This window comes from Octodon degus, unplaced genomic scaffold (assembly GCF_000260255.1).
Source record: "Octodon degus isolate 3935 unplaced genomic scaffold, OctDeg1.0 scaffold00119, whole genome shotgun sequence".
NCBI classification, from domain to species: domain Eukaryota; kingdom Metazoa; phylum Chordata; class Mammalia; order Rodentia; family Octodontidae; genus Octodon; species Octodon degus.
Window position 1 is genome coordinate 1,751,378 of NW_004524695.1, and position 26,574 is coordinate 1,777,951.

Below are 26,574 nucleotides of genomic sequence, written 5' to 3' on the forward strand. Positions count from 1 at the left end.
AAAAATAAAAAATAAAAATAAAACCCTAAGTTAATGAAAAATCCTACACTGACAGTTTATATGGTACAATGTCAGCCTTGCCAGATGCTAGAATTTCCAAGAGAGGTATTAGGTTAGTCTTACTCAATATCCAGTATCAGCTTGGTGCCTAGTATTTTGTTAGGAACCAAGGGAAACATAACACATACTTAGAAAACAAATGCTGCTTTCCAGACAGCTATAACCTAGCTGGGAAAGCATACTGGACCCAACTTAGTAACTGCGAGACACAAATTAGCAACCGTGCGAAACACAAGTTAGTGACTGTGCAAATGAATTCCACTATCACTGAGTCCGGACAATTAGAAAAGAACAAGACTGGGCCAGGGACATAGCTCAGGGGACTAAAGTACCTGCTTAGGCAAGTGCAAGGACCTCACCTAGGTTTGATCCCGGAACTACATGCTGTGCCAGGCCTGCTCCCAGGGCAGGCTGAGCCAGCGCCCCCCAAAAAACAAGATCATAAAAGGCTGAAGAGTCGGAAAAAATTCACAAGCAGATAGTGAGAAAGGAAAAAATAGTAACAGCAAACAACAATGATGTGTACAAGATACTGTGTAAGAAGCACTCTTTAAAGAAGACCTCTCCTGAAACTTAGAAGAACCCTCTAGTGAGCTACTGCCATCTCCACTCTGCAGGCACAGAAGTTAAGATGCCGGGACCGATCCACTTAGGAATGTACAGCCAGGATCAGAGGCACAGCAGGATACTGGCCTTGAGCTCAGAGAGAAGGGCCTGGGGTGGAAGAGGGATATGGTGGGGATGTTCTGGGAAGAGAAAACTGTAGGCCTGAAGGCCAAGAGTAGGAAGAAGGAGGCTCCTCCATCTGCTTCAGAGATGGGGGCTGACACGTTGACCAGAGCCAGGCTTTGACTCAGCCAGGTGGTTGGCATCTTGGCATGTTCTTGCAAGTCTCCACACAAACTAAAATCTCAAGATAGTAGATGTTTAGGTACCTTTTAAAGTATAAAGCTTTTGGGCTCTGCTCTCTTCTGCAGGCTCCTTGATTCAAAGTATTTGGAACTGCTATAATTCAGAGACGCATTTTAATTTTCCTGCTTCAAATCAAGCTATTGAAAATAAACTTAACGATAAGACAGCCATCCCCTCTCACACTCCACAAGTCCAAGTCAAGCTATATACATTTGTTCCCCATGCCAGACACCACATGGCACACTTCCATGATGGTAAAGCGGATTTATGGCTCTGTGTCTCAAGGCTTTGCCTAGCCACTTAGCAACAGGTATTAAGGAAGGGGAAAGCACACTGGGATGCTTTCTCAATGCTTTTCTGGCGCTGCTTATAAATGAAACTTGCAAAATACAGAACATCTGAATGTTGTATAATGTGTTTTTCTGCTTCATTTATACCCTGTGGAATTGCAGGATCACACCTTTTCCAGGAAAAAAAGCAAAGCAATTTTGAGGCTATTATCTATTTCTGCACACAGCGTACAGGACTTACCTCACAGTTGCTGAGATCCAGTGAAACTCCCTTCAAATTATGATTACAAGCCAGGCCCAACAACAGCGCTCTGAGGGGAGGAAACACAAATACTATTTACATTTCCACAGGATGCACATGTGCATGTGTGCACACGCGCACACACACCACCCGTACACATACAGGCAAATGTAATCACATTGAATAAAGCCTGGGGAAAAGGTGCCTTTCTTTAATCACAGGTCAAGCACAGCACACATTCATGTTTTCAAATGCCATCTGTATCTCTGTCTCTTGACAACAGTAAAACAATGACGCGGCTGCATTTCTTCTCCCGACAGGCGTAGAGTCCATCATAAATGCAGAACTGAGCAGGACTGCTATTGCTATGCAAATAAACCAACAGCTCACCTAATTGCATATTGAAATTAAATTGTGGTCACCACAGATAAATTCCCACCTGCATCTGTTTAAGAACAGTTTTAATAATGTTTAGAATATTATCAAGCAATGGTTATTAGAGAAGCAAAGTAAAGCTGGTCTTCCCTAAGGAATATGGTGGGGAAGGAGGGCGCCACAGTATTCCACGATGTGAAATACACCAAGATGAGTTAAGAACTATAGAGTGGATAGGCAGGGGTAGAGAACACTGGAGAGAAGAAGGCATATATCTTCACCACAATCTTGTCTGCTGTCTGGCCACCTGCCAGACTAAGGCGAAGCATGGCTCTGCTCTAAAGGAAATTTATTTTTGTCTACAAATTCTGGAGGCTGGAATTGATCAATTGGATGTCCTATCTGTATAAAGAAGATGACCTGAACCCACCACTTTTTTAAGTTAGTCCCATGCCACTGAACAGGCCTAATACAAAAAATTCTCACATGCACGTACATCCATTAGATGACACTGAATAGGCACAAGACATTAATTTTGACCTTGTGAGGAGATCTGAGATGAGCAGAAGGAGGCTCCTGCTATAAGCTAAAGAAATAAAGGTATGCTGATATAACAGGAACACCAGGTAAGCAGCAATAAGCAAGAAAGCGGGGCACTCGGACATCCATATTACAGTGACTGACTGCCCATTCCCAGAACACAGGCCCCTGGCAAGCAGACTGCAAAAGCACGCCAGGGGAGGAAGAGGCGTGGCGGGAGGAGTGACTGCCCGCCTAGCACCTGTGCGTGAGCTTCTCCTTCTGAAATCCTCAGGTCTGGCTGACTGAGAGCCAGCTCCAGGAATGGATGCAGCCCCTAGCCAACGGCCTCCAGCTGCGAGGGCTCCTCAGTGAGAAGAGGGGCAGCGGGCCCCATTCTTTTCCCTCAGTAGGTCTTCTTCACCAGTCCCTGTGACACCAGCTGTGAGAAAGGCAGCATATCTCCCATGTGTACATGTCAAGTGTTTACTAAAATTCTTCTCTTTTACCTAAAAATTGCTTTTTTCTCCTTTGTTCCCTGGGGGCAATACTGAGCTCCTGAAAGCACTTGGGACTAAAAAGCAAAGGCCAATCCCTGGGTCCTAAATTTGACATTGAAAGTACGGTGACCCATCCTAACATCCCATTGAGGGGAGCTCACGTTCTCATCAGTCAAAGGAGAATATTGGAACAGTACCCAAGAAATCTCTTTTATTTCTAGGACATGCTGAGTTTTCAAGTTATTTCAGCAAAACGCTTCCTGTTTTTCTTACATGGATTAAAGCCATAGGATAAACAGTGTGTTTTAAGATACTTAACTAGAGAAGGCCAATGATAAGGAGGTAACAACTCATAGGACCATAAAAGTCATTACTAATAAAAATAAAACAGAATAACTTCAAGAAAATATAGAGGGCACAGATGGGGCACACTGGAACAAGTGTTATTTTTGCCAACTTACACCAAATCTGCCTTAATCCCTCAATCCTCAACCACCTGCAAAATGAGATGAGATAAGCTGCTACTCATTTGCCATCTGAGACTAGGTGACATGTCGAAATTTTGGTGGTTTTTTTTTTTTTTTTATTTTAGGGAAGGGTCTACAGGGTGTTCAGTCTCACTACGTAGATTGGATTCATAGTGATCCGCCTGTTTACAGCCTCCCAAGAGCTGGGATTCAGGCGTGCACCACCACACCCAGTCTCAATTGCCATTTCAGTGTGCCCCGGAGGCAGGGCCCAGCAAGGCAGGCCTGGGGATCGAACTCCCAGCCCCTGTGCCTGCTTGCAGGTGCTTTAATCTACTGAGCTATTTGGCCGGCCCTCTATGTTCGGAAGGAAACTTTCTATCTTCTTTTAAAGGACCCCAAATTGAGTGGGAAACTTCTGGAACGTATTACGTGCACACTGAAGGCGTTACTCTCCAAAGCAGTCACGCCCCTTTAGCTGATCTACTCACAGCGACTGACCTGAAACCCCCCTGAAGCCAGTGTGTCTCCCTGCTCCCTGGAGACAGTAATGACGGATTGGGACAAGCACCATGGAACAGTGCCACAGAGCCCCCTGACAACCCAGCTCTTCTCTCTGGGAAGGCCTCCAACCCAGCCCAGCTTTTCTATCTTCCTCCAAACCCTGTCACAATGGTAATCCCAAAATCAAGGCCTGATGAATATACTCCAAGCTAACCATAATCCTCCATGCCTGCTCTTCTGAAAATCCAGACTGTCACTGCAATTTTGAGGATGCTACCTAGTCTGAGCCTCAGTTTCCTCAGCGGTACAATGGGGATAATGATACCAGCTTTTTACGTAAGCAGTGCATGCAGAGACTTCCAGGACAATGACAAACAAGTTCAGGGCAGTTTTTTGAAATGCCCTTCTGGTCCCACTTCCTCGTAGGTAAACTTAAGCACCTCAGCTGTGGGCATCCATCTTCCCACCTTACTACTGCCCATTACGTCACCACATGAACTTGGTTTATGGACTCTTCAGCCACAAAGCCTCTCTCCTCATGCTAAAATTGATACTGCATGAAAGAGTGAAAGAGACCACCGCTTGGCCTCTTTTCTTTCCTCCAAGACTGAAGCAACGCAGGGGAGACGAGAGTAACCCAGAGGTTGCATCTACCTCCATGAGCCTCCTTAAGAAGCCCGAGAGTGAGATGACCCCAGAGAAGCTTCAGAAGCGGGAAGAGGAGGAACTTAACACGGGTCCACTTTCTGTGCTGACCCAGTCAGTCAAGAACACCCAGGTGTTCAACTGTCGCAACAACACAAAAACTCCTAGCCTGGGTAAAGGTCTTCGGCAGGCACTGCAGCATGGTACTAGAGAACGTGAAGGAGATGTGGACTGAGGTCCCCAAGAGTGACAAGGGCAAGAAGAAGTCCAAGCCAGTCAACAAGGACCGCTACATGTCGAAGATGTTCTTGCGTGGGGACTTGGTCATCGTAGTGCTGCGGAACCTGCTCATCGCTGGCAAGTAGGGGCCGCCTCCCTGCTGTCAGGACCTGTTCCCATCCCTTGAAGACCTGTCCTTCATAACTGTATTGATAATAAAGTGCTGCATGTTAAAAAAAAAAAAAAAAAAAAAAAAAAAAAAAAAACAGAGAGAGAGACTACTGCTTTAACATGCCTAAACCTTCACTTAAATAACAGGTTACAATACTTAATAATTGTAAAGTACCTTTTTCTTTTCTGTATTTAGGATAGGGTCTATAGGGTTTCACTACATAGATCAGACTCGTAGTGATTCTCCTGCTTCCACCCTCCCAAGTGGTGGGATTATAGGTACGCACCACCTTGCCTAGTCTCAATTGCTGTCTCAGCGTGTCCCGCAGGTGGGGCTGGCAAGGCACGCCAGGGATCGAACCCCGGACATTATGCTCTGCCTAAGCAGGTGTTTTAGTCCACTGAGCTATCAGGCCGGCCCTATAAAGTACCTTTGAAGTATATTTATCCATGTACTGTTATAATAAAACATAGAAAATCCAATACTGTCATGGCAGGGAATATAGTATAAAATCAATTGCATAACCAATGAATAATTGCTCCATATTATACAAGGGTCATTAACAGCGAAAGAATCAGAAAACTGTTTTATGTTTAAATCTGTTTTGAATGCACTAATCTCCTGCTTATGAACACAACAGAATGCGCCTGGTTTTGCTTTGTACCCAAGGTCCTCGTATCTACCACACCGCAGATGCTCAAAAAAATATCAGCTGAATAAATGAATATGATTAAGTTATAAACCTGTCCCTTTGGAATACTAATTCTGATGCCTTTCTTAATATCTGTGCAACCAAACCATCAGGTCTTTTAAATGTGGCCATTACATTCAGAGGCCTTTAATATAGTATTTTAACATTTTACAAAAGGCCTCAATTTCAGACGTTTCTCAGCACTTGACTGAGGCCACTTTTCTTAAGGATGTCTACTGTTTTAGGTCAATGGTGCTAGGTGGAACGGAGAACTTCGACCTCTCAAAAACAAAAATGAGAGAGGGGGAAAGAAAGGGAATTTCTCAATACTTTTCTAGTAAAATGGATAGCAGGCATTGCTTTTTAACATTGCACACAAATTACAAGAGGCAAGTAAATGCTAACGAATACATTAGCTGTGGAGACGAGAAATATCTGCACACACCTCAGTCGATCTGACAACCCACAACTACTTGAAAATACAGCATTGTGCTTCCTGGAGACCCAGGGAATATGGCTCAGCCACCCTTGTCCATGAAACGCCGGAGTGTTTCTGGTGATGGTAAACGCAATTCTCAAAAGCAACAAATGACTTTCAAACTTCAACTGAAAACGTCAGAGGCAACCCATACTTAACTCAGGAATTTAGACACGCTAATGCTTACGCAGCAATTCTGCTGCATACGCAGGATGTACATAATATGGAGCTCGACTGTTACTATTAGTTGAAACATTTATAAGAAATATTGATGAAAACACCTAAGAATATGCCTAAAAGGAGCCGAAAGAAGATTAATATAAGGCAATGATATCTGGGAGCATAGTTTTGAATAATATTTTATTGAATAATACAGGAGATGAACGCATTCATGGACTTCAGGATGCTATTTTCAGGCATGCACAGAACATAACTTTTGCAAAAGATCAGTGACTACTGCCAAGGACACAGACCCAAAGGAAGAATTATTTTTATATTCACAACGCAGTAAGAGCAACACTCTGACATATCCTGTCTTAAGAGTACAAAAGTATTCTCTTTCGCCTCTTCTGTCTTTGGATTATGCATCTTTCTCCTTCTGCTTAAGCATACTCATAATAAGACACTGAACTTTAAAAGCTCTGGAGAAAATGAATTAATCACTTACTTTAAGGGCTCCGGAGACAGCTTTGTGCCAGAAAGGTTGATTTGCATCAGTGCTAGAGAGCTACTAAAAAACTGCTTGAAAGACAGCGGCACTTCTTTTCCTTTCCTGAAAAGACACAGGAGGCAGACAAGGGCTTATTTCCAGAAAACTTGTTTATTGGTTATTCAGACACCGTGAAATAGCCCATAAATCAGACCCACTCTCGTAACAATGTAAAGGCAGAAAGAACTGAATACCTGCCTGAACCCCACACGAGTAAACCAGCCTTCTTAAGTACATGGAATAAGAGATTAAGTTAAGACACATCACTAACTTCACAAAACCAATTATTCCTGTTCTTTGTAGCTAAAGAACACCACTGAATTTCAATCCTTGAGAAACTGCATGTTTCCAGTCTTAAAAAACTGGAGGTGAGAAACGTGTTCTTCCATTAGTTTAGTGCAAAGCTTCCCTTTCCCTTTCCCTTCTGTACCAGAGATTGACTGCAGGACCTTGCACTTGCTGGGCAGGCACTCACACTGCTGAGCTATCTCCCCAGCCCTTCTTCCATCGTTTTAAAAGAGCTCCTGCTGCCACTATCAACAGTGACTTTAGATGGAGCAGGCCTGGAATACAACAAGATGGTGACTTGGTGTCTAGCTGCGGACCAGCACTGAACTCCTGGGTGGCAGGCGGTCTCCAGGACAAGCTGTGTAATTAACTATTGCAAGCACACTGCATATCTAATCATCCCAGGCCAGACACTAGAATAAAGAAACACCAAAATAGCCACACCCTCTAATTCATCCCCTCACTATTACAGTGAAAATTGGATCAAACCACGCAACTCAAGGGTAAGTTAGGAGTCAACAGCATATGGGAAAGAAGAAAGATTCTGGAGTCCACTTCAACCATGATTCAAGAACACTCTGCTTGCTTTGATCTGCTTAGAGATTAGAAGGAAGGACTGACCAAGTCAGCATACATAAGGCACTTAGGCTCATGAGCGAGAAGCAAACAAGAGTGGCGAATCCCATTCTGTGGAAGGACTCAGAAAGCCAGAGCAGAGGCATCCTACTGGTCTAGCTCAGACACATCATTAATATTGAATGTTCTGTACAGAACTCTGGGGAAAACTATCAATATTTGATAGGTGAAAAACAAAATTTCAAAATAAGGTAATTTCTAGCTACTTAGAAAAAGCTAAGCAACTAGAATATTTTTCTTGGGGACGGGATGAAAAGAAAATTCTGGTAAATACATGACATCAAATATTTTAAATAACTCTCTATGTAGAGAGTACTACGATATCAGCTTATACACTTCTGGTCATTCTTTAAGCAGATGCTATTAAATGGCTCTTTGGGTGTAACTTCATTCCTAGTGTTTTATGCTAGTGTTGACTACTCTGTGGTTTGCAAATAGCCACTGCTCCTTTGTGAGGCACAAAGAGGCACCACTGTCATGAGGATTTGCACCATGGTGCCCTCTGCCAATGGGACGTTGAGAAAAGGACATGAGAAAAGCTGCATCAGAGAGCGTGTGCGCTGCCCTCGGTCCCTTTTCATCTGCCACGTGGTTGTCAATGTTCTTGACAGAAGATGTTCCTCCAGGGTGAAAGCAATGTGGCCAGCCCTGAATGGAAATGCCGCCAAGCAACCACTGCTGACAACGAGGAATGGGCAGGTGGTTGTCAGGGTTGGTGGTACAGTCAAGACCCCTGCAGAACAACCTCACTTACCCGGATGGATAAACACATAAAATTATCAGTGAACAAAAGTATAAATAGCCTGGCTAGCAATTCCCATCTCAGTGTAAATGCAGTAATTTCAACATAATTACTAGGGGCTTTCCATGACTATATCTAGGTAAGGTGTGCAGTATTAAATAGTTTAATCATAACCTTTCATTTGGAAGACAAGGCAATTTGTTAACATGATTCTGCTCTACAAGCTGAACAGCTCTCCTGAAGACCAGTTATCGCAGAATTCACAGTGCTGTGAACTCAAAAGAGCTGATTACACAAAGGCTTTCAACGGCTGTGCTGTCGTCTTACAACTCAAGTCCCCTGTCATTACAACGCCACCAAAGCATGGCTTTGAAGCTGCCTTCAAGCATGAGGTGACCAGATGGCCTCAGGGGCTGCTCTTAACTAGCACCACCCTCCAAAACTAAGCATGCGGAAGTCTCTCAGCTTCTCCCACCTTTATACTACCCTACTCTACACTCTGACTTTGCTCCTTTGAGGGACTGTGGCATATTTTCACCACTGTAATGGACCAAGAGTACTTCAACATATAAACAGGTAAATTTGCAACGTATATTTGTGGAGTAAAGCATGCACAAAGCTGAATTTTCCAAATAAGTAAGTTATATCCTTCAATACATGATGCTTCTCAACTGTACTACTAAATAAGGAGGCACGTCTGACTGTAATACCCTTATGCTATTAAAGAGCACACAGGAACTGCAATAGGCTGACCTGGGTTGGGCTGTACTGATAGATGAGGCGGCCCCAGAACTCCACCCACACCCACCCAGCGCTCGTGCCCACCACAGTTCTGTCATGCCCACTTTCCACTCACTTGCAAGTCCTTGTGAATCTTACAGCTCCTAACCTACTGCCTTATTTTGTAGAGTTCTAACATCAGCAGGATGACAATGAGACCCTGATACTGATCTCTGCTCCATCCACAAAATTAAAGTGCTGTGGCTCTGGGATGACTGTCCGCTTTGTTCCCATAGGTAGTTTATACTGACTTCTAAGCTCATCATTGAGAAACAGCTTCAGAAGATACTAAAAGGGTTTCACTATATAAAGAGAGGGTGCCCTCCACATAGGAAAAATAGTGCAATCCTGTGGCACTCACATCGTCCAACTAGAGTTGTTAATAAGAATATTAAGCTGTGATTTGAAAAGATATAACAAAGACTTGAGCCATCAAGGCTCAATTATTCAAAGATGATGGCTTAAGGTCATCTTTGTGCACAATCTTCACCTTCTATCACACTTCTATTTGCATTATCACTAAACCCCAAAAGGACAATGACAGCAAGAATAAACCCCTACCGGTGGGAGAAGACCGTTCTGGAGAGATTGAGCACAGCTAGGTACTGGAGGCATCCTCGGAGCAGAGCACCACAGACCTGGGGAAGAAGAAGCTCGGCTTACCTTAAGTATATTTAGGTTTAGGAAAAATATGTTATTTAGAGAAAAATGACCAGTCCTTCATCTGCAGAGCTGTTTTGAGACACCCCCACCCCCAAAGTAACAGAAGGAAACATTACCATGTCCAGGGAACATTCTGTATTGGATAAATCCAAATAAGTGATGGCATTTGGCTGGGCCAAAAAATTATACATGTGCTTGAAAAAGACAAAAACAAAAAATAAATATTAGGATCCAGAAACACACTCGCGCGCGCGCGCACACACACACACACACACACACACACACACTACATAATGCAGGTAACTGTTTTGAAAGGAACTTGCCGATATTCCCCAAGACCATTCTGTGCTTTCCCAAGAGAATTTGAGTCATTTTCTGTCATTCCAACACCTTCCCTAAGAGCAAAATCCCAGGGAATTTAAAATAAAATTATGTTCAAAATTTTTTTAAAGGCCACATGAAACCCTGACTGTCAACACTTTCCCTCACTTTTGCACATGACTTGGCTTTCTTGATTAGCTCATTTTTTTACACAATTTTGGAATGATGCTAATTAATTATAACTCCTGAGATTAAAACACCACCTGGGCTTTGCAGTCACCCTATCAAAATGCTAATCAGTTCTGAAAGTGTTTGAGGAAGCACTCATTTGGCTTGAACCACTGAATGGTCCAAGGCCACCCTCTCTTCTGTCCAACATAACGACTTTTCTAATGATTTTTTCTAACCTTAGTCACTTCCAAAAATCAATCAAGGATGCCCAGCAGCACTATCAGTCTCACATACAAATAAGATAACTTCAGGGGTCACAATGATACCTTCTCTCCCACTCCTGCCTCACGTAAGGTGATCAAAGCAATGATATTAATGACTAGTGTTCTCTAATTGTCCTACGTGAGCAGCGGCCAGGGTTCAGCAACAAGAAATCGGGTATGCACTCTCCACCACTAGACCTTTAGAAACATGGACAGGCCTGAGCATCTCATTCCTTGGGAATGACTGCTCGGTGCTTCCGAAAACCCCTCAATCAAAAGTCACAAGAACAAAATAGTAACATGGAAATATTTTAGCATAAACCAGACACATTCAATGGATCATATTATGAAAGGCTGAACCAAACATTTTGCCCTCACTTTCACAAAGTAATTCAGCCTCTAACTCACTGTTCGGTTCTAGTGACCTAAAGGGACATTTAAATTGGGTGCAATTTTGCTCCTGGCCACCAGTAGGGGGAGCCCTGACACCCTGAAGTGGTAACAAGACTACTAGGTCAGCTACTTTCCAGGAAGGCAGAGACAGAGACAGAGCCTGTGCCCCTGCTGTGGGCCCCAGAACCTCAGCAGGCTGCAGCTGGGATCTCGATGTCCCAGGGGCCTTGGCAATCCACTGCGCTGTCCCCAGAGATCAGCCAGAGAAGATCCCCTGGTCTGGGAAAAAGGTATCAAACAGTTGTATGAGGCTGGGGAGAAAGCTTGGCCATCTAAGCCACCCACCCAGCAAGTGCACAAGGACCCAGGTTCGATTCCTGGCACTGCATACCATGCCGGCCCTGCACCAAGCCAACCACCAAAACGGGGAATGGTGGTGCATGCCTATAATCCCAGCACTAGGGAGGCTGAGACAGGAAGATCACTAAGAGTATGAGCGGCATAGTGAGACCCTGTACCAAATACATAAATTAAAGACAAAAGTAAATGGTTGTGCCCTGCTCTTTAGCCAAGTCTTATTTGCTCTGCCTCATCTTGCCTTCCTGTCTCTATCCCCCCACTTTGTGATCATTGTGCTTTGGGGGTTTTGTGTCAGACTCCCGGCTTCAACCAAGGGAGCGCTGACTTATGAATCCTCAGTGCAGGTGACAGCTAAAATTGGAAAACATGTTGCAAAAGTTGCAGTGAGCCAGGACACAAGTATTATTTAAATGAATGCAAGTGCAAAAAGAAGAGGAGGAGAAAAACAACCAACCATGAAAAAAGCCTTCATTTGTGTTCCTTGATTTACACAGAGAAGTTTGAAGAAAAAAAAAAAAAAAAAAAGAAGTGAGAATACATTTCACAGTGTTTTCGATCCCCGCAGAGCACTGGAATACAAATTCATTCAGGCCCTTCAAAGATGCTCAGTTGCTCTAGGTCCTGGTGCTTAAGGGTAATCTCTGCTGAATGCCACCAAGCTGACCAGAAGAGACCACAGGCCATACACAGTAGTGAGGGCCTGCTTAATTCTCCATGCCAATGAGACCTGCCAAGAGTTTCTATTACTAACTCAGGTGCATGGAAAATCTTGTCCTGATTGAGGGGAACTTTTGGACTTCACACTCAAATCTTAACAAGCAGCTACAGTACTTTTACTTCATTCATGGAATACACTTTTACTTCATTCATGGAATATCACAATAACCTCTTTTAATTACAAACTATAAAGAAACAGTCTTGCCAACAATATTACTTAATCATGGCAAAGTTCCATGTATGCTATCAATCACTTTGTAGCAGGCAATTGAAAACACTATGCTAAAATATTTTAAAATAATAAAAAAAAATACTCCTTCAGAAAAAGTATTTCCAAGAAGCACTTGAACTTTAGCATTATTACATGAGGAAAAAACCAATTGTGGTGATAGATTACATTTAATTAGGGAAGGCTCTGGAGTTTTCATTAAAACACCTCATAAGCTTGTAACTGCACGCCCTCAAGTGCCAGGACAGGGAGGCAGGGTCGTCAGTCAGAAAGTCATGGCAGAAATCAGTCCAGGCTTATTCAGTGTGGTATTGTGGAAGCCGCAAGCCAGGAAAAGCAACCTTACCGAGAGGTCATCTCCGCGAAGGACGTTCCCTGAGAGGTCCAGGTGGGTGAGGGTGGAGGCAGTCAGCGGGTTGGCACTGAGGGACTGAGAAAGGCTGTTCACCCCTGCAACGTTGGGAAACCCAGCCTCAGTTTCCCTTGAGAAGACAACATGAGGCTGTTTTTGGAAATGGCTCCACAATCCCACACAGCTGTGGGAGTGAAATCCTTATAAACATGGACACCAAACAGGATCACGGTGACCACGTCATTTCTGACACACCCCCAGAGAGGCTAGGTGACACGACCATCTCACATACCTGGGGGCAGTGATGGAAGTCGCTATGCTCTGCTCTGCAGAGGACACAGAGCTTTTGACTTGGAAGGCTCAGAAGGATGCAAGCAATCTCACTGACATTTTCGGCCTTATCTGGATTCTACCAAGTGATTCTTAACTCTACAAACAGCACTGAGATGACACACGTGCATATTCAGATAACTTCATCTACTTAGGAACCAGGAAGTTGATGGAGGAATATATACTGTCCTAGTTAGATGTGCTATACTCAAGGCTAAACTGGGATTGGAAGGGGTTCGCAGAGTGAGAAGATATCTGTACACAATGTAAGAAGCCACCAAAAGGAAAAACTTTTAAGCAGGAATCCTCACTCGTTACATACACAACATAAATGGTTTAAGGTAAAGAAAATCAAAAGCCATTCACAAGGCAAGGCGATCACTGTGTGTACAGAGCTACATTCTCTTCTAGGTGAGTGACAGTCACTGGCACAGGCCTCTTGGCCTGGGATGGCTGGATTTTAATCAGGTCACCTTGTCATTGTGAAACAGGAGCTCGGAGAGTCGGCTTGCCCCAGGTACTCAAAACACTCAGCGGCTGAGATCATCCATAGGATAACGGGATACAGCACAGCCCTCTCTGCTTCCACGGAAAGTCTATGGTTCTAAATTATCTATTTCTAATGAAGGTAGACTTTCAAATTATTTTGCCTATTTCTTGTTTCTTCAGTAGAATTCTTTTTAGAAATCCTAGCTGTGTCAACTATCCTGAAGAGAAAGAGGAGAGAGAGTTCTGTCTAGAGCCAGGCTGAAGCTAGGGAGCCGGGCTCAGCCTCTAGGCAGAGCCAGATTCAGTCACAGCAGCAGCACTGGGAGAAAAGAGCTGGGGGCTGCCGACAGAGTGGCGCTGGAGCCCCTCAGGCTGCACACAGGGCTACTATCTCGTCCTCCAGCTCAGAGAGAGGTGCGCAGGACCAGCTGGGGCCTGACAAAAGCCAGTGACCCATTTCTCAAGGAAGAGTGGATGCTAGGTACACAGGAGACAGAGGCTTAGAATGGAAGGCATTTTAGTACAAGGAAGTAATTCTTGGCTATCACCCCAACATTTACCAAATGCTTATAAAGTCCAGGACTTGGGGAAATATGTGGAAGATGCATTCCATTATCTGCCCTGGGAAAGTGTAAAGATGATCATGAAAAAAATTAATTAAATTGCAGGAAAAAAAGGTCAGCATTACATAAGAAACATTTTTTTCATTTCAGAGAATCTTTATTAAAAGCTACTACGTTCTACACATTGGAGATCCAGGGATACCACCTCGCTGGTCAAAGACCAATTGAGTAATGGGCACAGGTGACACCATGGTTTACATGTAAATGGTCCTCCAGAGCCTCATCATGGGACTGTTGAAACCACAGATGCTAGAGCTAAATGAGATAAGAAGCAGGGCCAGGTCAGAAGAGCTAAGTCGCAGGGGTGTGGCCGGCAGAGCACATCTGCCTCCTGGCTCCTTCCTTCTCTCTCTGCTTCCTGGTTCCCGTATGGAGAGCGAGCAGCCTTTCTTCTGCCAGGAGAGGCTGGTCTGGAGCTGGCCCGCCACAGTCCGGAACTGAGAGCGCAAGCACACCTTTCTTCCTTTTCATTGTGAGTGTCTGGTATTGTGTCTTAGCAATTAGAAAAGCCACGAAGGCAGACGACTACTGATAGCCCTGCATCAGTGCTCCAACAACCAAGACGAAAACTACTTCTTCAAAACACAAAAAAATCTCATGTGCACTGAACATGCATGGACCTAATTCTTGGTCATTATCTCCCAAATTAATTAATATGACAACTATGTGGCTTTAATTGTATTAAGCATTATTAAGTCATCTAGAAATGATTAAAAATGCATAGGAAGGTATACAGAGGCTCTATCCAAGAGCTGTGTCATCTCATACGTGGGACATGGGCTGCATCTGTAGATGTGGGCAACCAGGGGGAGGAAAAGAAGCCACAAAAGCAACTTCTGAGGTAGCGAGGGCCAACTATGCTCACTACCCAACCAGGAAATTACTGGCAAGGAAGCAAGACATGAAGAGTTGGCAGTGAAGAGGGTGGAGGTTCGGTGAAGTGCATGTGATGGAAGGAAGCTTATAGGAAAGGACACCTCCTACAGCTTATCTCCTGGGAGTTTTTCAGCGGCCACCTTCTTCTCGTCTGCCCTATTGTGGGTATTCATCTGTTTTTATAAATGAAACAATTGAGTTTGAAACATATGGAGAATAGCAGACTCTCATTAAGGAAATCATTTGTAAAATCATGTTCTTAGTGAGGTATTACAAAAGCCAATAAATAAATTCCCAAATTGCAAGGGCAAATTGTTTTCGACAGCAAAATGCTCCTTGACACGTGCGGGCACTTGGCAGGTGGCCAGCATCAGGGCAGCCTCAGGAGAGGCTCCTGTTCTCAGCTCAGCCGCACGCTACTGGAAGGGAAGGAAGGTTCCTCCCACCTCCTGCGCCTGTCTGTGCACACAGGAGGAGGACCCTGCTAAGCAGCCCACTCAGAGCAGGAAATCATGACGGTGTAGGACTGGAAAAAAATCAGGACTCTTACAACCCAAGCTCGATGCAAATTTGCATGCCGTCCTCGATTCTGGCTGTCTAGTGATTTCCCATCCCTCATGTTTATTATTGGAGTGTTTACAGCTGCAGAAAGGGGGAAGCAGATGGCCCTGCCATGAAAGAATCTGCCAGCCAGCGGGACAGTTGCTAGAAATCCAGAAACTCAGATAGCTAATGTGTGAGATAGAAAAAGGGCCACATGGAGCAATGGGATGCCATGGGGAGTTTATTTAATCTGTTTTAAATTATGAAGCCAGGAATATAAGTGCTTTTCAGGAACTAATATGTGTTAGTCAAATTCAGCAGAAACTTAAAACTGCAGTTTAACCTGAGGTATTCTGAAACTGCAAACCTTTCAGAATCTATATATAAACCTAAGAAATTAACTTTAAAAATAATAATCCCAGCATGCAGGAGGCTGAAGCAGGGGGACTGTCCCAAGTTCAGGGCCTACCTGGGCTATATAGTAAATTCAAGCCAGCCTGAACTACACAGTGACAACTTGTCTTGAACAGAAAACATTCCAAGCTATGTGTCTTAAAAGGTGCAAGCTACAATTCTTTGGGGCGCACACAAACACACTGATGATGCACACCTATTCTCTTGCAGGACAAGGACACACAGGAACTGGTACCCTGGCCAGTGCAGTCATGGCTGCATGTGTCTATCAGCACAAAGACATAGAGTCACCTGCTCTGCCACCTTGGGAAGGACAGGGCACCAGTAAGAGGTGGCACAAGGCACCTGGGAACCAAAACTGACCCTAGGAAGGACAAATGAGCACCACATCCTTCTGCTCATTTTACAGCAATGAACAAAAAAAAAATGAAATAAAATCAAATTTTTGAAAGAATTTCTATCTTACGAAAGTTATGCTTGCACTATGAAGCACAGGCTAAAAGTTGAATACTTTTAATATGTAGAAAAGTGATTTAAGTTAAGAAAAAAGATGATGTACACAAACCTAACAAAGAATGTGTACTGGTAATTTCCCCACAAGAAATGCAAATGATTAAAGGAAAAAATGCTGTAAGCCATGTCTACCGACGCTGAAATTAAAACATCAAAAGACTTTGGTATGCTTAAGAAACTATGAAAGGGGGTCAGGAATGCAAAGGAAGAGATGGTAACAGTGTAAAGACTGTGGAGGTCAGAGGGAAAGAAAAATGAGAACAAGTCTTTAAAGCCCACTCCTGTACCTAGTAATTCTAATAAAAATAACAACAACAAAAAACACACAACTTCTACCCAAAAAAGGTATTACACAAATGGCAAAATTTAGTGGCCAAACTCATGTTATGGTTGCTGTTACTGCTAAGAGCTAACAATTATATAAATGTATACTAACAAATTATTTAAATGAATTATAGAATGTAACATCATACATTGCAATACCATGTGACCACTCTAAGTGGCAATGTGTTTACTGATATAAGTGATCATGATTTACTTTGTAAAGAGATTATGAAATAGTAACCACGATATAATTCTATATGTGCATATGTGTACATATGTACTATTAACAGATAATAGCAAAGAAAGTTGTCATTAGGACACTCCCATAATGCTGGCATGAAGAGTAATTCTTGCTTCCTTATATTTCTTTGTGTCTTCTAAATCTTTACCATGAGTATGCCATGCCTTGACAATGTTCAGCATAAAACTCTGGAGAAAATTGACTTCTGAGGTAAAACAGGGATTGTGCAGAAGAGCTAGACTTGGCTTTAGGGTCTGGAGGTAGGTCCCAGCTCAGAAAACACTAGCATTATAGAAAATCACTCCCCACAGTGGTTTGCTTTCATGCCTTAATCTTAACCATGTGTGCATGAATAAGTGCATAGAAAATCATGAGACTTGTGGAACTAATTCCAATTTCAAATCACTCTAAAGTAACTGCACATCGAGAGCCCTGTATAACTGATGGATGTAACACCCAAGGTCTTCCTCTGCTTCATTTATTTACTGAAGCACACAAGGTGATAGCCAGGGACGTGTCAGGGGCCAGGACACAGAAAAGAGGAAGGTCAAGCAATGACCACCCAGACACCCCAGGCTAGGACGCCAGTGAAGGCCAAGAGAGAAGATACTGGAGTAGAGAGACTGACGCTGGAGGGAAGAACCAGGAAGGAGCCACAGGATGAGCTGTCAAGGGTCGCTGCCTGGGGGCCACTGTCTGCAAAGGCTTTAGACCGTGAGACAGCAGGGGCAACTGGCAGGTGAGCAGCAACCCACGAGGTCTCCAGGCAGGGACACTGAGTTTGCGCCAGGCTGAAATGAATGTATTTGAAAATATGACAGCAGAAGATAACGATGAGGGTGATGTGGTGACGCAGCTGCGGGGGATCTGGAAGCCCTCTCTCTGTGCCAGAAATCACACTGTGGTATGTTACCCCATTTAGGGCGATTACTTGTGATGAAGTGGGTACTCTCCTTTCTGTCTTACACATGTGGCAGACGGGGAACCAGAGGAACCATGCAAGCATGTACATAGTAATAGCAAGGTCAGGACTTAATCACAGGCAATGCGACATGACCTCCGAAGCCACACAGTGCCTCCAAAGGACGGGGATCTAGTTAGGATATGGCAAGTTGCTCCATTCAAGAAGCCTTCTTTCAAATCCACATAGTGGTCCAGGAGCTGAAGGTACAGAGATAAGAGAAACACAGGCCAGCAGAAAGCCTCACGCCCCCAGAAAGACACCACTTCCACAATGATGTCGCGGAGTGATCTAGAAATCTACAAAGGTAAGAGCAGTTGATTCTGGTGCAGCTTTGGGGTAAGCAACACATCCCAGCAGAGATCGTCAAAGATACGCTTAGTAAACTACAAAGAGAAGCTCTCCAAGAATATTTGGGATGAAAGAAAAGCTTCAAGCATCCACAGCCAAGGATGAAGGTGTATACTCGGACAGGACGAATGCAGGATCGTTCCTGCCACTGTTACAGAGGCATGGGTGGGTAAAACAATGACAGAACCAACAAGATTTGGTGGGCAACTGGATAAAAGGGGGGAGGAAGCTGTCAAATCGGGGCCTGGGGAGAAAATGAGGCAATTTCCAGACAGAAAGAATGGAAGCACAGAAGGGTATTACAGAGTCTCCGCAGCGAGGCCCGATCGTTTTCTGTGCTGCTTGTGAAGCAGAGGCCCCCTGTGACAGCTGGATGTAGGGGTCAACTTGTTTTACCCAGAATAAATCAAGAAAATACAACCAGGTACTTTTCAGAACATGAGGTAGGAGGCTAGAGGTGAGGGATTCATTCACAGACTCAAAGCTTAAAACATTCCAAAACGGTATACAAATTTCAAAATAATTCTCTTATTCCAAAAAGACGTTAAATCATCAAATTTGAAGCCTCTACTGGTTTCCTCTTAGAACTGCCAGGACATACTTCTAAATACAGATATGTAACAGACCAATTCTAACTACAACAATATTAGAGATACAATGTTAAGTAAGTAAAAGATACTATACCTTTAGGTGACAATGAGGTTTTAGATAAATTTAAATGCTTTAATCCCTTTGGGAGTTTGGCAAACTGAATACTTAAAGAGGACACACCTGAGAAAGGAAAAAAGAGATTATTAGAATTTTCAAATTCTCAGAATTATGTTTTGACAATGCATAAAAATTAAATTTGATTCCAATTAAACTGACCACCTTTTTCTGCCTTGAGGTAAACAACACATCCCAGCAGAGATCAACAAAAATACATTTTATAAAACACAAAGTCAGAACTAAAGTCAGAGCTTAAAGTCAAAGCTTATTTTCCAATCATATACCATTAAGACTCCTTTTTTCCTGTCCCTCCTATTAGATAGGAGAAGAGGAAGATTATTCAATTAGGCAAAACAGTACCTGAATCCTTACAGTTTTCTTTGGGCCAAGCGCTACCCGCTCCTCACAATCCTACTTAAAATGCAGATCCTCTTGCAAAGAGGCATATAATTGTTCCCTCCTTTTCTTTTTAACCTCTGTCTAATGACTTGCTCTCTCCTGGATGAGCAGATGCACGCTCTTTAATTATTGTGGGGAAGAATGGAATAATATGAACTATTCGGATAACAGCTTCACTTTTAACAGATGGATTCCCATACTTAATTGGCTTAGGGTTAATCACCTCAGGGCGGCAGAGCATGTTTACATTTCTTACAGGTACACTTTGTAACTTGTAATAACTCACCAAGAATCTATGTTACTTAAAATTAGGTGTTCTTTAAAGTGACTGGCCAGAATAGAAGCTAGAAACACCAGCCCACTCATTCATGGACTGTAATGAAGGTAGAGGGCTAGGAGCTAAGTAACAGATGAACAAGTGTCCACCCCTGGGTCTTGCAAATGCGTCCACTTGCAAGTGGGCCCTCAGCGCCCAGGGAAGGGCACCCGTGTTCTCAGGAAGTCTCTGGGAACAGGACTAAACTCATGCTTCCCTTGACTGACCCTTGGGCAGCAATAAGAAACAACTCCGCTGGTCTCTACTCTATTATGTAACCCCAGAAGCTCTACAAATCTTATAAAAACGTATAAAAAATAACTACTATAGAAATAACATAGGGGCTGGAGAGATGGCTCAGTGGTCTAAAGCAGCTACTTGGAACAAGCTTGGCAAAGCACAAGGACCGCGGTTCGATCCTTCAGCACCACATGCCAGCCAGCCTCGCCCCCTGGTGGGCTGAGCTGGCCACACACACACACACACAATAAATAAATGTAATAAATAAATAAATAAATAAATAAATAAAAAAGAAATAACATAAAGGCCGCACACCCTGATTCAGCCTTGAGAAGAGCTGAGTGTTTCCCCTAGGAGGCTAGGTGTTTTGGGAATTCCTGCCTCTCTCTTCAGTATTCCAGTGGCAAAGAAAAAAAAAAAAAGACTTGATTAAGCAATGTTGAACAGAACACATCTCCAAATCTGAATATGCTAATCCTTAGGGCAAATCTATGCAATCCACTCTCTGGGGAGAAAATGAGGAGGAGGGGAGAAGGTGGGATAATTGCTAAAATGTGCTTAAGAAAAAGGTCAAGATAAGGAGTGAGGAGGCACAAAGAAAAGGGAGAAATACAAAACAAGTAGAAAAACTTAGTTTCATCTATACTAATGAGTACATTAAACATAAATGTACTATATACTCAAATTGTAAGTCAGTGACAGTTGATCTGAATACAATATCAAAGTTTTTAAGAGACATACCTAGAAACAGGTATTCAAAGAAGTGAACAGAAAATGATGGGAAAGGCTGGGCGTGGTGGCGCGTGCCTGTAATCCCCGCTCTTGGGAGGCTGTAAGCAGGTGGATCACTGCTCACAGTGAGTCCGATCTAGTAGTGAGACCCTGAGCACCCTGTAGACCCTTCCTTCAAACACAAAAAATAAAATTAAATTGAAATAAAAACAAAATGATGGGAAAAGATACATGCTATATGGGCTGGTGAGACAGACAGCTCAGGAGTCTAAAGCACCTGTTTAGGAAAGCTTAGGTAGGTGCAGGAGACCGCAGTTTGATCCCCAGAACCACATGCCACGACAATCCCACCCTCAGGGCAGGCTGAGCTGGCCAAAAAAAAAAGATACCTGTTATGACCTTTAACCAACAGATGCATGGGGCAGGTATAAGAAGTTACATTTTGAAGGGGTTTTTTTTTTTCACATTTTATTATTATTATTATTATTATTATTAGTATTAGTATTATTTATTTATTGTATTTTTAGAGAATGGTGTACAGGGTGTTCAGTGTCTCACGACTAGATCGGACTAGTAGTGATCTGCCTGTTTATAGCCTCCCAATAGCTGGGATTACAGGCACGTGCCACCACACCCAGTCTCAATTACTGTCTCAGTATGTCCCAGGGGCGGGGCCAGCATGGCATTGAAGATTTTAAATAGAGATGAATGGGACAGCTCATCAATGAGGAAGATATAGTCATCCTAAATCTATAATCCCCAATGAAAATAGTCCACAAATATAAAAGTAAACCTGATGTAACATGAAATAAATGTGTTACTGCACACAAACACACACATATTCCCTAGTAACTCAGAATACATTTTTCAGAGAACTCACTGAACATTTACCAGACATGACCACTCACTAAGCCATGAAGTCTCAATACATAAAATAAATTGCTTAAGTACTGTGACATTACACCAAAATGTTCTAATTGCCTTGTTGTATGCTATAGAATTACTATTGTTAGCCTGGAATTAAGATATAAATTATAGCCACAGGGTGATTAGAAAATCCCCAAATAATTATAAATTAAATAATTCCCTTCTAAATAGCAAATAAATCCAAGAAAAAAATCACAAGGAAATTTGAAAACTACTTTGAGTGAATTAAAAACTAAGAGTTTTGACAACTAAAGGCATACTTAAGGACAAATCAATAGCTCTCTCTCTCTCTCTCTCTCTCTCTCTCTCTCTCTCTCTATATATATATATATATATGTAAGCAAAAAGTTTGAAAATAATTATCTAATTATCTTTACCTTAGGATTTTGAAAAATAGCAAACTTAATCCTACTACCAGAAACAAAAATAAGGAAATAAAGACAAAGTGCGCAAGTAGAAAGCATCAACAAAAACAAGCAAATTCAACAAAACCACTTCTTCAAAGAGACTGCTAAGTAAACCCCCAAAAATCAGTAAGACATGTGTGAGTGAAATCAATTATCAAAATCAGGTATTAAAAAAATTATCAGAGATCTAACAGACAATGCAGATAAAAAGGTGAAAACTTGTAAGCTAAAAAAATACCATTTTAGAACAAACACATAGATTCTTTATGGAAAAAAACCTAAAATTAAGAAATAAATTTTTTTTTGTTTTTTTGTTTTTTTTTTTAGGGAAGTGTCTACAGGGTATTCAGGGTCTCACTACTAGATCAGACTCATAGTGATCCACCTGTTTACAGCCTCCCAAGAGCTGGGATTACAGGCACATGCCAACCCGTCCAGTCTCAATCATAGTCTCAGTGCACCCTGGGGGCAGGTATGGCATAGCGGGCAGGCCAGGAATCGAACCCCTGGCCCCTGCACCTGTTTAAAGGCAATTTAATCCACTGAGCTATTTGGCAGGCCTATTGAGAAATAACTTGTACAGTCTTCGATCTGTTCATGAGTAGAAATCTGTCATTTATTTATTTTTTTCTAGTGCTGGGGATGGAACCCAGGGCTTCACACATGCTGAACAAGACCTCTGCCATTGAGCAACATCCCCATTCTCAAGAAAAAAAAACCTACAAGAATCTTTCTGCAAAAACAACAAATACAGAAGAGTACACACTATATAATTTCATATTGAGGAAGATCAGGAGAGCGCAAGCCTCAGTTTCACGGCAGAAGCCACAAGAATCACCTTCTCCAGGTGCTGGTGGACTAGGGTGGAGATCACAGGGCAAACCCGGCTCTACTGCGTCTTTACCCTGCGTGTGTGAACATCCGTGTGTACAGGTGCAAGTGCGTCACTAGGGACCATATCCAAATCCTGGTCCTCCACACTGAGCTACACCCCCAGGCCGTTTTTTAAAGAGAAGGTTTCACTAAGTCATTGCTGGGCAGGGCTGGAACTTGCAGTCTTCCTGCCTGAGCCTCCCCGGGTACTGTGATTACAGGTGTGCACTATCACACCTGGCTTATTTTCTACTTCTTGAAGTTGGCCTGTCCTTTTCCTAAGTGATCACAGGGGTGCCTTTGCAGTCACCAAAGAGACCTAAGACATTTGGGCTTGAGGAGCTTTTCTGAGTGTACATTGTACTTCACTGAGAAAAATTATTTCAAAAAATTTACACTGGAAGAGTAAAATATACCAGAATGCCACTTTCAAATTTTAATAGGAATTATGATTGCCCACAGTGACAAATTCTTTTCTGTTTTCTTTTAGCTACCAAAATGTTACATCAATGTTAACAAAAACAATATTCCTAAAGTCATAATCCATTATCTTCAAATCATTCTAGAAATACCATTTACTCAACAAAAAATTTTAGCTAACACCTAGCACTAAACTTTAAATTGCTTGTACTCTGGATGATTTTTGCTTTGTTCTTTTAAAAGATGACAATTTAAAACCTCAGTAATTTTTTGTATCAGACACACCTGTAGCACCACAGGAGTCTGTAAATGTCTGTATTTAAGTGAAAAACCAGACGGGAACACTGCTCAAACTGCTGGGGATGCCACCCACCTGCTCACTCCTTCATGAGAGAAGCAGACAGAAAGGAATAAATAATCCACTAATATTTTCTCCAGAAATATATCACAGCCAAAGTAACACAAGTAATAAATCTGAATAAAGGTGAGGCCAATCATGTTGAACAGAGTTTTTTTTAAAAGAACAAATAAAGGTAAGTAGGATTAAATGTACAGAAATAAAAGTACAGACAAATATAATCTGGTTAATGTATTTTAATCAAATTCTAAATAAGCTTTAGCAACATACAATGACCACTTAAGAGCACATCTAATTAAAACCATAGTTTTATACTCTAGAGGAAGAAGTCTTACTAAGTCATTTCTCTTGATGCTTTTAAAAAGAAGCCCAGAATATATTACAGGCTTCAAGGATAGTAAGATTAAGTGGTGACAGTTCTTCACTTATAAAACAAAATCAAAGAGAGACTCTTGATAAAATGGTTAATCTTGACAGCTACAATTCATAAACATACTGCATTTCTTCCTTCAAGAAAGATCCTTGCTAGGTACTAACAGGACAAGAGGCATAATGAGGGGTCAGTACTGCTCACCTAAAATAGTATGAGAGCCAAGAGGATCATAAGCTCAAGGCCTAGGCCTGAGAAACTACTGGGACCCTGTACCCTTCCCAAAAACGTCCACTGCTGCCACCACCACTACCAACTACTATTACTACTGCCATTAATAATAACACTAATAGCATCATCATCATCATTAGAGGGCTTAGGGGTGTAGCTTTGATATGCAAGGTCCTGAGTTCAATACGTAGCCCCCCAAAAGAATGAGAGAACTAAGTCTGTGAAGTATACTCTTTATCCTTAAAACACAGAAGAAACGTAATTACCATAGTCATATCAGAGTAGGACTTGTGAACTGATCGTGTGAACTGGAGTACCACCGCCCAGCACAGCAGCGCAACGCTGTTCCGAGTATGCCTGCGGATGACTCCCATGTAAGCCAGCAAACTGATGGGGAAGACCCATCCCCAATGTGGGTGGACAGCAGCCAAGCGGCAATAACCCGGATGGGATTAGGGGGAGGAGAGTAGAAGTGTGCTCAGTGTAGAAGAGCCCCGGTCTTCTTGTGGCTGCTGGAGCTCAGTCTCCAGTTTCTTCAGCCTTCTTTCCTGACAACTCAACAGGGAGCTTCTCGGTCTTTGCCCTTGAGCTGGGGCCACATTGAGGATCCCTCTTGTTCTGAAGCTTCTGCCACCTTGGGCTGAACAGCTATCACATCCTCCAGCCCCTGGGACAGAGAGACCACTTTGGATGCTCCTGCCTGATCCTTGAAACCACTGCATTGCATAACTGTATACATATATTTTCCATTGATTCTGGTCCTGTAGAGAATCCCAATATAAAGTCCTTAAAACAAATCAAATCACCAGGCTGTAAACTAATTAAAATATAACAACTCTTCAATTTGTTTTTTTTGCTTGTTTGTTTTTTGTATTTTAGTACAGGGTCTTTAGGGTCTCACTACTCAGCTGGGACTTCTAGTGATCCTCCTGTTTTCAGCCCACCGAGCACTGGAATTACAGGCACACAACACTATGGCTAGTCTCATTCACTGTCTCAGTGTGCCCCGGGAGCGGGGCTGCCATGGCACACTGGGGATCGAACCCCAGTCCATATGTTTGCCTGAGCAGGTGCTTTAATCTGCTGAGCTATCTGGCCGGCTCTGATTCTTCAAATTTTAAAGTGGCATGTTTTTATTTCTACACCACGAAATTTTGCTTATACAAAGGCTTCACTTATACTTCATATAAACAATTTTCCATGTATTCTATTTAGGGATGCAGGATATTACAGTGAGAACAATTTTATCTTGAATTAATTTTATCCAGATTAAAATTAAGCCGCAAGAACTGGGGGCATTGCCTACATTTCTGTAAGTCTCAATCCATTAACTAGAAAAATTAATAAAACAGCAGTGCATGGCAGAGCTAATGTGCAAAGAGTTTCATGGTGGTGTGCGCCTGTAATCCCAGCTCTTAAGAGGCTGTAAACAGGCGGATCACTACAAGTCTGATCTAGTAGTGAGACCCTGAACACCCTGCAGACCCTTCCCTAAAATACAAAAAAAAAAAAAAAAAAAAAGTTTTAGCATAGCACCTGACATACAGTAAATGCTTCAAGTGACAGCAATGTCCAACAAATAACAGCAATGATCGGACACCATGCAAATCCTGCAAGATGTAATCAACACTCTTCACACAGAGGAGCGCCTGGCTCAGCCTTCCTAGAACTTGCAATGCAGTATGTCTAATTGGATAGGAGACTTTCTAAGGTGACTTGGGGCTGGGACATGACAGTTTTAATAACATATATGGAAGATTCCTCCCCTTGGAGAATGTCTTTAGAGTCAGAATTATAAACTGAACAACTCAAAACAAATATATATCAACAACCAAGGCAGAGAATATAGGTGGTTTTGGCATACAGACACTGAGAAAAGAAGAGGGCTTGCCAGATAGCTCTGTGGATTAAAGCACCTGCTTAGGCAGACGCAGGGACCAGGGTTTGATCCCCAGTATGCCATGCTGGCCTTGTCCCCAGGGCATGCTGAGATGGCAATGAGACCAGGTGTGGTGGTGCACGCCTGTAGTCCCAGCTCTTGGGAGGCTATAAACAGGAGGATCATTACGAGTCGATCTATGTAGTAAGACCCTGAACACTCTTGTGCTAAATAAGAGAGAGAGGGGCCGGAAAGATAGCTCAGTAGAATAAGTGCTTGCCTAGCAAGTGCAAGGGCCTGAGTTCAATCACCGGTTCTGCCAAAAACAAACAAACAAACAAACAAAAAAAAA

The 26,574-nt window shown here is 42.7% G+C and overlaps 1 protein-coding gene and 1 pseudogene across 1 annotated transcript in view; one reads left to right on the forward strand and one right to left on the reverse strand.

The window, feature by feature from the left end:
• Carmil1 (capping protein regulator and myosin 1 linker 1) overlaps positions 1–26,574 on the reverse strand; it is a 310,075-nt gene that overhangs the window by 107,083 nt on the left and 176,418 nt on the right. Inside the window, exons 12-17 of the mRNA XM_004640140.2 lie at positions 19,047–19,133; positions 12,692–12,795; positions 10,008–10,085; positions 9,790–9,866; positions 6,741–6,845; positions 1,504–1,573 (exon numbers count right to left, since the gene is read on the reverse strand). Coding sequence (XP_004640197.1) covers positions 1,504–1,573; positions 6,741–6,845; positions 9,790–9,866; positions 10,008–10,085; positions 12,692–12,795; positions 19,047–19,133 — 521 coding nt within the window. The remainder of the gene's footprint in view (positions 1–1,503; positions 1,574–6,740; positions 6,846–9,789; positions 9,867–10,007; positions 10,086–12,691; positions 12,796–19,046; positions 19,134–26,574) is intronic.
• Positions 4,527–4,878, forward strand: LOC101589329 (annotated as a pseudogene).